The sequence below is a fragment of the Rhipicephalus sanguineus genome, chromosome 3 (genome assembly GCF_013339695.2).
Source record: "Rhipicephalus sanguineus isolate Rsan-2018 chromosome 3, BIME_Rsan_1.4, whole genome shotgun sequence".
Classification (NCBI taxonomy): Eukaryota; Metazoa; Arthropoda; class Arachnida; order Ixodida; family Ixodidae; genus Rhipicephalus; species Rhipicephalus sanguineus.
Window position 1 is genome coordinate 46,454,624 of NC_051178.1, and position 12,304 is coordinate 46,466,927.

General features: G+C 47.9%; 1 protein-coding gene across 2 annotated transcripts in view; it reads left to right on the top strand.

Moving 5' to 3' along the window:
- Positions 1-12,304, top strand: part of LOC119386612 (uncharacterized) — a 78,513-nt gene that overhangs the window by 32,931 nt on the left and 33,278 nt on the right. The window contains exons 10-11 of one of the 2 annotated variants that reach the window (XM_037653896.2): positions 7,734-7,961; positions 12,102-12,128. In XM_037653896.2, coding sequence (XP_037509824.1) covers positions 7,734-7,961; positions 12,102-12,128 — 255 coding nt within the window. The remainder of the gene's footprint in view (positions 1-7,733; positions 7,962-12,101; positions 12,129-12,304) is intronic. The other variant, XM_049413197.1, reaches the window with a different exon arrangement.

A 12,304-nucleotide genomic window follows, 5' to 3' on the forward strand; every position in this document is an offset into this window, starting at 1 on the left:
ACAGTTCGGCCTAATAAAGAGTTTCATCTCGGACGTGCTGACTGCTGCCTTCGTCGACGTCACGACCACGTGACATCTGGTGGAGGTGCTGTTTGTTCATGATCCGGACGCCCCCGTCAAGCCGTGAACCCAGCCCCCAGCGCGGAGAAGACATCGACGCCAACCACGACCAGCGAGCTAGCCCTAAGCAACAAGGCCTAGCACCGGAGTACGGGCCTCTGCCCGACAACACTCGGAACAGAAAGGCCAGGACCACGACTGCGGCAACGATGACAGACACTGCGCCACCGCCCGCGATCGTGATGCAGCAGCCAAGGGAGCCGCCGATCTTTCGGGGATCATCATGTGAGGACCCAGAAACGTGGCTCGAGTCGTACGAGAGGACTGCGGCCTTCAACAACTGGGACCTCAGCGACAAGTTATGCTACGTGTACTTCGCTTTGGAAGACAGCGCCAGGACGTGGTTCAAGAACAGGGAGTCTACGCTGAGAACGTGGGACATCTTCCGGACCAGCTTCCTCGCAGCGTTCACAAGCGTCGTGCAAAAAGAAAGGGCCGCCGCTTTACTGGAGACACGGGTCCAGCTCCCGAATGAAAAAGTGACAATCTTCGCGGAAGAAATGGCCAAACTCTTCCGCCACACCGACCCTAACATGACCGAGGAGAAGAAGGTCCGTTTCCTTATGCGAGGAGTAAGGCAAGAGCTCTTCGCTGGGCTCATGCGGAACCCACCCAAGACAGTCCAGGAATTTGTCTCCGAGGCCACAACAATTGAGAGCACGTTGGAAATGCGCACCCGGCAATACAACCGCCGCATGACCCAAGATAGCACAGCAGTTCAAGCTATCGGCTCCGACGATCTGTGCGAGACCATAAGGGCCATAGTGCGCCAAGAACTTCGTCGAATGTTCCCGTCGTGCCAGGCTCAAGATGCCTCGATTGCAGACATCGTCCGACAGGAAATCCAGCAGTCCCTGGGCGTCCCTGAGTCAGCGCAGCTGCAGCTGCAAGCAATGAGCTATGCTGCTGCAGCCCGACGCAACGCCCCCCCTCCTCGACCATGCCAAGACGCCACGCCGCCCCAGCAGTTCCGCCGCGAGACACCACCGCCGCCACCACCGACGTCATACCGCCCACCAGCCGGGCAGCGATACACGCCGAGGAAGACCGACGTTTGGCGCGCCCTGATAATCGCCCGCTCTGCTACCACTGCGGGGAGGCTGGCCACACGTACCGCCGATGCCAGTACCGACAGGTGGAGCTACGCGGATTCGCCGTTAACGCGCCGCGCCCGCAGCCAGGCGAACGACCTCGCGACATCGACGACTACCTCACCGGAACACAGTGGCAAGAACGACGACCTTCCCGCTCGCCGTCGCCCGGCTGCTACATGTCACCGCACCGCCGGCAGTACACTGGCCCAAACAGGGGCCGGTCGCCTAGCCCGTATCCGGAAAGCTAAGGGCAGCAACCGATGGAGGTGCGGTTGCTGTACGACGAACTACCGAAGATCCTCCGCCGACGATGACAACGCCGCAACAGAATCTAAAGAACACGCCGCAAGCCGAACGAAGCCCTGACGTCGAAACTTCACGGCCCGAGGAAGACCTGACGACGCAATGTCGAAGCAGCGGAACAAACCGACGCAGCCATGACCCTACGCTGCGACCCAACCGCAATGCAAGACGACGAACTAGCGACCTCGACGTTCTCATTGACGGCCACAACGTCACCGCTCTCGTCGACACTGGAGCCGATTATTGCGTCATCAGTGGGCCTTTCGCCACGAAGTTGAAGAAAGTTAAGACTGCTTGGGAAGGCCCCGAAATCCGTACCACTGGAGGCCATCTAATAACGCCGTCTGGAGTCTGCACAGCAAGAGTAACAATCAATAATCGCACGTATCCTGCGAGTTTCGTAATCTTGCAACACTGCTCTAGGGACGTCATACTTGGCATGGATTTCTTAAACCATCACGGCGCCGTCATCGACTTAAGAACCAAGTCGATAACCCTATCGTCGGACAAAACGACACCGCCAGATACGAATCCATGTCACCATGCCCTGAACGTGCTCGAGGATCAAGTTACCATCCCGCCTCGCTCCAACGTCTCAATTCCCGTCAGCACCGAAAAAGCTGAAGACATCGAAGGTGTCATCGAGAGCGATCAGCGTTTGCTACTAGACCGTGACATTTGCGTCGCAAGGGGCATTGCTCGGTTGCATGAAGGAAAAGGAAGCGTGATGCTAACAAACTTCAGCCAAGAATACAGGCACCTAAGCAGGGGTACGACAATTGCATACATCAAAGAAATCTTGGCCGTCAGCGATGCGTTTGCCTTTTCAGATTCTGACGAAGCTACGACGACTACCCCAATACCTGAGCCACCCTTCGACGTAAACCCAAATTTTCCCGCTCGCCAACAGCAACAGCTTCGATGCCTTCTGCAGAAAAACAAGGACTTTTTCTCGTCGTCATCGCGGGTCCGACAAACGCCCCTTGCTAAGCACCGCATTATAACAGAAGAAAATGCTCGACCACTCCGTCAGAGTCCCTACCGGGTTTCGACGTGGGAACGGGAGGCCGTGAAGAAACAGGTTGACGAAATGCTACGCGACGACGTCATCCAGCCGTCAGAGTCCGTGGGCATCCCCCGTGGTGCTAGTGAAGAAGAAGGATGGGACTCTCCGTTTTTCGTCGATTATCGTCGCCTGAACAAAGTCACGAAGAAGGACAAGTATCCCCTTCCCCGGATAGACGACACCCTGGATCGATTACACAACGCAAAGTACTTTTCATCGATGGACCTCAAGACCGGTTATTGGCAAATAGAAGTCGACGAGAGAGACCGAGAAAAGACTGCCTTTATAACACCAGACGGCCTGTTTGAGTTCAAGGTCATACCTTTTGGTCTTTGCTCGGCACCTGCGACTTTTCAACGGGTTATGGATACAGTACTGGCCGGCTTGAAGTGGCAGACGTGCCTCGTGTACTTGGACGACGTCGTTGTGTTTTCCTCAAACTTCGACGAACACCTTCGGCGCCTTGAAGCTGTACTTCAAGCAATCAAGACCTCCGGACTCACTTTGAAGCCTGAAAAGTGCCGCTTCGCGTACGAGGAGCTCTTGTTCTTGGGTCATGTGATCAGCAAGGATGGTGTTCGCCCGGACCCGCGGAAAACAGCTGCCATCGCTGACTTCCCGACGCCCACCGACAAGAAGGCCGTACGCCGTTTTCTCGGCTTGTGCGCCTATTACAGACACTTCGTCAAGGAATTTTCACGGATTGCCGAGCCACTGACGCAACTCACGAAGGCCGACGTCGAATTCAGGTGGGAAACGTCGCAAGTTCAGGCATTTCAAAAATTGAAACAACGCCTGCAGACGCCTCCAATACTCGCGCATTTTGACGAGCATGCCGATACGAAAATCCACACCGACGCAAGAAGCGTAGGACTCAGCGCCGTCCTTGTGCAGAAGACCGACGGATTGGAAAGGGTCATCAGTTATGCTAGCCGGTCGCTATCAAAGGCAGAAATCAACTATTCCACAACAGAAAAGGAGTGCCTGGCCATCATCTGGGCTACATCAAAGTTTCGCCCCTACATCTACGGCCGGCCCTTCAAAGTTGTGAGCGACCACCACGCCTTGTGTTAGCTAGCGAACTTGAAGGACCCTTCAGGTCGCCTCGCACGGTGGAGCCTAAGACTTCAAGAATTCGACATTACCGTAGTTTACAAGTCCGGAAGAAAACACTCTGACGCCGACTGCTTGTCTCGTGCCCCTGTCGACGCACCGCCGCAGGACGACCACGATGATGACTGCTTCTTGGGAACCATAAGTGCCGACGACTTCGCTGAACGACAGCAAGCCGACCCAGAACTCAGGGGCCTTGTGGAATACCTCAAGGGTAGGACAGCCGTTGTTCCGAAAGTATTCAAGCGGGGATTGGCATCATTTCTCTTGAAAAACGATGTCCTCGTAAAGAACTTTTCCCCGGCGCGGGCCAACTACCTTATTGTTGTACCTTCGGCACTGTGACCAGAAGTTCTGCAGGCCCTGCACGACGACCCGACGGCCGGCCACTTCGGCTTTTCCCGCACACTCGCGAGGATACAGGAAAAATACTACTGGCCACGCCTTCCTGCCGACGTCGCCCACTACGTTAAGACTTGCCGAGATTGCCAGCGACGGAAGACACCGCCGACTAGGCCAGCGGGACTTCTGCAGCCAATTGAACCACCTCACCGGCCGTACCAGCAAATCGGGATGGACCTACTGGGGCCGTTCCCGAAGTCGACCTCCGGCAACAAATGGATCGTCATAGCAACTGACTACCTCACCCGCTACGCCGAGACTAAGGCCTTGCCCAAAGCCAGTGCTGCCGAGGTAGCCAAGTTCTTCGTGGAGAACATCGTGTTGCGTCATGGCGCCCCAGAGGTCCTCATCACAGACAGAGGTACCGCCTTTACTACGGACCTAACTCAGGCGATCTTCAAATACAGCGTGACGAGCCACCGCCGCACCACCGCCTACCACCCACAGACCAATGGCCTCACCGAGCGTCTAAATAAGACCATCGCCGACATGCTGGCCATGTACGTCGACGTTGAGCACAAGACCTGGGACGCCGTCCTTCCGTACGTGACCTTCGCTTACAACACCGCCGTCCAAGAAACGACGCAGATGACGCCGTACATGTTGGTCTACGGAAGAAGCCCGGCGATGGCGCTCGACGCCATGCTATCAAACGTCACCGACGAAGAAAACCTCGACGCCGCCGCTTACTTACAACGTGCCGAAGAAGCTCGACAGCTCGCCCGCCTGCGCATCAAGACCCAGCAGTACACCGACAGCCGTCGCTACAATCTTCGACGACGGTTCGTGGAATACCAGCCCGGCGACCGTGTTTGGGTTTGGACGCCGATACGCCGACGTGGGCTTAGCGAAAAACTCCTTCGGCGATACTTCGGGCCATACAAGGTTCTTCGACGCCTCGGTGCTCTTGACTACGAGGTGATCCCGGACGGCATTACGAACTCCCAGCGACGCCGCGCACAACCTGAAGTCGTCCATGTGACACCACGGGACAATATAAACTCACTGACTGAACATTGTCCACATAGTCAAGATTAGAAACAAGAGTCCCCGTACAGCCTTTACTGTGCCGGTAAGCAGCAAATTCATTGCAAAAGCTCAATATACATCCAGAACATCTTTCTCAGTCAATCATGTCTTATGAGATTACATGGAACTTGGCACCAGACATGCTTGATATTTTGGACTCCTTCGCAGCACTGCCACTTTCCCCGTAGAGTCATGTTGAAATTTTCAGACACTGATACCCTTCGTAAAATATTTTTTTAACTTTTTGCCCCGATTAAAAGACAAAAACGGCAGTAATCGAATCCATCACCGCTGCCATCATTTTATTGACTTGCCGCCTTGAACCGATGTTCTTTTGTGCCAATTCGCTTGCTACTGTGGTCAGTGCTCTTTTATCTTGGCTAAACAGCCTCCTGCTGATTGGTGCCGTGTGTTTTTTTATTTAAAGGCTTCACCGATGTCATCTGTGGTGCAGATTTGACGACCATAACCCTCCTAAATGGCTTCAAATTGTGGAATGCACAGCAACGGTTCAAGAAGCGTTGCATGTGCCGGTTCTCAAAAGTCAGCTGTGCCGTGAAACGGCAGTGTTACGCAGTTCTAAAACAGGGTTGAGAGCTGGGCCAGTTGGTGACTGATCATTATACCGTATGGTGAAGTAGCGCACTTTTGACTGGGACAAAGGGGGCAAGCGAGTGTCGTGTCCTTTTTGTCCCCTTTGTCCTCGTCAAAAGTGCGCTACTTCACCATGCAGTATAATGATCAGTTCTAAAACACTTGGCCTTATTGTGGCAGTCACGAGAGAGCCGGCCAGGGAACAATCAAATAGTGTGTCTTGCTTTGTTTGCTCATACCTGCCGGTCCAAGCTCACGAAACAAAGTGGTGGCTTGTTTGGAAAAAGGACGAGCGATGCATCTGAGACTGATGTTGATCGAGTCTCCAGTTTCACTGATGTGTGTAGAGATGCATGTTGTGTGTGTGCTGAGCGATGTGAGGGCCCCTACATCTGTTTATGGCGTGCACAGTTTGAAGTTTGAAGTTTATTCAGTGTTTAGTACAGATACAAAATAGACATTTTAGTACAGAAAAAAATCCCATAGAGTAAATACTGTAGGGGGACTTTATTATAATGTTTAAAAAAAACAAACATCAGTACTACTTAAGGGGAGACGCGGGTCTTTTTCTTATTTCTTTTATTAGCTAGGTGAACTGAACGAAATTTAACAAAACTTATCCCATTTTTTCTGCAGATTCCAAATCTATAATTAGATTTTTGGTAGCTGCATTAGTACAAAAGATGTGCAATCTCTAAAAGCATATTTCTTACGGGAATTTTCGGCAACTTTGCTTTGTCAAACACAGAAACAAAGTATGTGGCAAGGCTGCCAAAGAGCTGGTTTAGCCGGTGATGCTAATCCGATTGTCTTCAACAAACTTTGAATGCAAAATAAATAGACGTAAATGTGAGTGAAATTTTTTTGCTGCATACTATTTCTTATAATCGAAAATTATAATTTGGTGAAGAACATTATAAGAAAATAAATAGCATCACCGGCTAGACCAGCTTCCTGGCAATCTTGCCACATACTTTGCTTTTGTGTTTGATAAAGCAAAGTTGCCAAAAATCCCCGTAAGAAGTATGCTTAAATATGTGTTAGAAATTGCATATCTTTTGTTCTAATGCAGATATTAAAAAACTACTTAGAGATTTTGAATCTGAAGAAAAAGCTGAATAAGTGTATTAAATTTCATGCCATTCACCCAACTTTTAAAAAACCATTTTTTAAGACCCACGTCTCCCCTTAACAGCAAAAATAAAAAAAGAAACAGCAAGATATTCAAAATACAAAGTAAAAAAATTAAAAAGGTGGGCGATTCACATATTTAGGTAAACAATAACACAAATACAAATAACAAACAATAATACAATGAAAAATAAAACAATAGGGATAAGGAACTGTAGCAGGAAACAAAGCAAACAATAATCAGAACGACAGAGTTGAAGTGGAGTAAACGGTGCTACAGGTTAAACATGAAATTGCGAAGCTGATGTTTGAATGGTGGTAAAGAAAAAGCACACTTAATGTTATACGGCAAACAATTCGAGAGTTTGATTAAAACAAAAGCTAGCCTTTGAGAATCATAGTTAGTTTGGACCTTGGGAAGTTAAAAATTGTTATTTAAGGAAAAGCGCATGCTATTTGAATTAGTAAGGTTTTCTATGAGAACAAATTTCAGAAGGCCATGGTCCTTAACTGCTCGATAAGCAAATGTGCAGGCATTAACTTTGATTAGATTGTCAATGTTTAGCATGTTTAGTTCATGGTACAGGTCAGTAACATGAGAATGTCTGTTGCTCCAGGTAAGAATGCAAATGGCTTGATTTTGGAGGGAAGAAAGATGGCAATGATACGTTTGAGCCCATGAAGCAATGCAGTAGTTAATATGACTGTGAATGAATGCATAATGTAAGGTGATCAAAGTTGTCAAGTCAAAATAACATCTAGCTTTAGTAATACCCTAATACCTTAAGACATTTTCTGCTGATGTTCATCAGTATGCAAGTTGAATTGACACTGTTGCTGCCACCGGTCATTGTGTGGTAACGAGTCTCTTGTGTGACCAGTGTGCGAGGAGGCCAAGCTGTCGGCCGAAGAAGAGGTGTACCGGCTGCACTCTGGGGACCTGTCGTGCTTCACTGCCAGCATAGGTGGAGGCAACGAGGGAGCGCAAGCCACTGGAGAGCAGCTGGGAGACCTGTTTGGCTACGGCTCTGACTTTGCCAAGGGCCTTCAGGCCGAGGGTCGGGACAGCCCCGTGCTGCTCAGCATCAAGGACGACGAGCTCAGTGACGGTGAGAATGCTGAACCTTCTCCGTCTGCAGGCGACATTTCTTGCAAGTGCATTGATGGGATAAATGCAATGTCAAGTTATAAAGCATTACCTTTCTCGTCGCATTCCTCATTTCGAAATGTTGCTAACAGACTGATTTGGCTGCTCAGAAAACTGCTCGACGCGGCCCATTGGATCGGTTTTTTTCGTGGGGCTTCTACTGAACTCGGCTTTCTTCAGCATATTGTGGATCGGCAGTTTGTGATGACACCACGTACAGTAAAACCTCGGTAGTACGAACTTCTCGGGGTCGTGTGAAATATTTGTATCATGGCAACATAGGCAAAATAACTACCGTATTTACACGATTGTAACTCGACTGGAATATAGGTCGATCCCGTAAAATCGCAGGGCAATAAAAAAAGCGCACGAGTGCGTTTCATAAAGGACATCTATTTTACGATGTCGCAAAAAAAAAAAAAGGAACTAATTCACGGCAGTGCTTCACAGTTATGCAGGAAAGCTGGCTTCGCGGTAATACACAGGGATCATTTTTATGAAATTTTCCGCGAATCGTTGCTGAAGGGGCGGGTTGTACGCGAGAAAATACGGTATATGTCACAGGTAGAGCGGGAACATAAACACAATGTTGTTACCACACCACAGCGTGCTTGATTTCTCGTTCGTTTCGGTTGTAAGTCGACCTTAGACTTACAATCGATACTAGTTGCAGTTTCGATTGTAAATTGACCCTCCCAACTTCGGATTTCAAATTTAAACAAACTTGGTCGACCTACAATCGTGTAAATACGGTAAAAGCCTAATTTTTTTGTGGCCAAATGAATTTTTGGAGTGTTTGCGGACCAGGTATCCTGCTGCAGGCACAATGCAACACGAAGTCGTGAACCAGCTCAACCACCCCTATATGATGCGCCTCCGACAGTTTCATTTACGCACTTTCAAACATTAGGTGCACAACAAGCAGTTAGCCATCTCAATCCAGCCTCTGCAGCTGATAGAATCCCTCAGAGATAATGCATGCGGACAGCCTCTGTGCTCAGACGTGCAGAGAGCTAGCACAGTGTCCACAGCTATTGACATAACATGGTCCAAAATGTGGCCCATGTTGTAATGGGTGCTTCGATTGGCTAATTGTACACGTTCGTATCATACCGAATTTTGTGCCAGCCATATTCGCATCACCGAGATTTGGTTGTAGTTTTATCATGCCGCTAAATTGGCAGTAGTAGGTGTTTACACGGAAGAAGAGCATGAGAACATGTTGTAGACTGGTTAGTGCTTGCTCAGTGATGTAGCACAAGTGCACAACCACTCAGAGACACACACACAGACGCACTACAGACACAACAAACATTTATTGGAAGGCAGCAAGATACATGCACACACATTTGTGAAGCATTTAGGCACATGAAATAGGATGGACCATGTTTCGACTGTTGACTGGCAGTTTTAAGTTGACAACAGCTTACAGTGTGTGACAGTTTTGTTGTTCCCCTGTTGTGCACTGACATCTGTGGATCACAGGATTACCATTTTGCATACAAACACATTGTGTGTGCTTCATTGCCATTTTTGTTTCAGCAAGCAAAGCAGCCTAGCTTGATCAGCTAGTAAAAGTGGGCTGTCTGTGTATGGAAACAGGAACATGTCCTTGATTCTCTCCTCAGGAACGTTTTAAAAAAATTTTTTTACCAGGGTGATGATTTTTGCACGTCATCAGTGGCCCTCCCATATTATCGACAGCATCAGCTGGCTGTGATTGGTTGATGATAAAAGTGGTGCAGAATGGAGCATAAGGCACTACTACATATCCCCACTGGTAACTTTGGCCTAAAAGCCTGTTGAAATGAAAAGTAGCTCATGTCCTTCAACATTACACTTAAAGGTTTCATGGTGGGTTTCATTTAACACCAGTGTTTGTGTTTTAGCACTTGCCTGCTTCTTCTAGAAGAAATTGCAGCTACACATTATGTGCAATCACATGCAAAAGTGGCTCAGTGATGGCTGTGTCCTGTTACGTCTGAGGTTTGTTGTGGGTTTGGTTCCTGTCTTGAATGCTTTTACATCTGCTGTGCCGTGCTATCTGAAGTTATGGACCGAAATAACTACCCAATCGCAACGTATGCAAAAACACCTGTTGTTGTGTGCACATTATAGAAGCCTTGGGTGGTCAGAAGTAATCCAAAGCTCTTTGCAGTGGGTGCCTGTCACAGTTACTGCGGTGATTTGAAAAGTACAACACCATTAAATCGGCACTCACTGTTTTGTGCAGTGTTGTTGAACTGACAGTGTTCCTTGTTTAAAGAACCAGCAGTGCTGTCTATTATATCTACCCGTAAAACAAAACTGCTCCACATTCCTTGATCTTCACAGCAGGCTTCTTCGTACACTCAGCCACACTGAAGACCTTATTATAACGTCTTCTTTTGTTCAATTCTCCCGCAAATTATGCGTACTCCTAGATTATTTTGGGAGGAATGCGTGAGCACTGCATCTATGCACGGTGTCAAAGCCCACCATGACAATGTATTCGGTGCAAAATTCGACTTCAATTAATCCGGCAGTTTGCTCAGATAAACCATTTACACTCAAACCTCATTATAACAGTCACACCTTCTACGAAAGTAACTTCGTTATATCCGAAAATTCGTTATAAACGTTTATTGGTAACGCTGTAATCTGTGACAAGACTATTCCTCATTTACTTCGTTATAACCGATAACTCATTATATCCGTGTTTGTTATATCGAAGTTTGAGTGTAGTGAATTGGGACATCAAGGCAACTTTCTCTAGTCTGCTCTGTGCGAGTGGATAACATTTCTTACGTAAACGTGCATGTCTACTTCATATTTATCATTTCTCGTAAGAAATCTCCAGACTCCATATAGTCATGTTTGCCTGAAGCCAACAGAGTTTGGTTGTCAATCCTGAGTCGGTCTGTAGGTTCCACGTTGCTAACGAATTGGCACAAGTGGATTGGAGGGTCGGGTCAACCTTTCTTCGGAGAAGGGGTTAACTTGCTTTACAAAATGCGTGTAAAAGTTTGAGTGCGGGAGAAAGAAACATTGCTGAAGGGACACTAGAGATGTTTGCTCAGTGACATGCCTAGCATGTTGCCTCAGGTGACACAAGTGACATGCGATATATACGTCTGTGTACAACGTACACTAACAGCAGCACCTAACTAGTGGTTGGCTGTAGCTGTATTGCTTCCTTTGGGAAGAGCATCTTCATTGCATGGGAAGTGCTGCCACATAAGTTTAAGTCAGACTCGGGTCATTTGGTTAGTATTCATGTTTAAAAAGTGCACAACACGAGACAGAGGAGAGACTGAACAAGATGTGTGCATACTTTAGAAGTACAGTAGACTAGCTCCCTGTAAATGGAAATCTCTTAAACGGAATTACTGCTTAAATGGAACAACTGCTCTTACTATGATTGGTTTTTTACCTGAATAATGCAACCCTGTTCATCTCTCAGCAAATGGAACTCCTGTTAAACGGAACATATTTTCTTGGTCCCTTCAGGTTCCATTTAACAAGACTCCGCTGTAGTTGTTCTTGAGGCCACATATTATGTTTAGGCACAATTAGCATCAGTCTCCTCCAGTTGAGTCCTACGATTCCAGTCAGTAAACTTGGCATCACCAAGAAAGGAAGAACTTGGTTTTTGTATAAACACTGTGACCTCGCTCCAAAGACATGTTAGCTCGCTGCGACCTCTGGGAATGTGGCGTTGCATGACCCTGTTTCAGCGCATAACGGCACTACTTCAACGTGCCAAAATTGACTTTGCCTAAATGGGGCAGGTGGTGAAACACTATGACCTCAACCGACCCACCAATTCACTAAACTCTCATCTTATTGACTAGCACAGATGGATTATTGGTGATCATTATTTACTAGCATAGGTGGAACAGCATAGATGGACCATTGCAGGTAAGGTCAGACAAAGGAGAAACTTGAGACATTTGACGCCAACCACACACTACATCTACTTCTCCTACAGATCTCCAGCAAGCTTACAGAGCAATATCACTTCTTAGTTTGCATAAATGAAGCTCTCGTTTCGTCTCAATGTCCCTTATCGAAGACATCAAACACGCTGACCTCTTCCTCTCATTTTTGTTTGCTCTTCCAGGTTCCAAGGAGGTGGCACGCATAAAATGTGAGTGACATTTTCATGTGTCACGGTGTTTCATAGTGTGACGGATGCTTTAGGTGTGCTCCACCAAGGCACACACACTTTCATGTTAGTGAACTGACAACGATGACACCAAGAGCAGTTAAATCACCACTGCAGTGTGTAGTCTCAGCACTCTCCCCTGAGATTAGCCTCTTGCC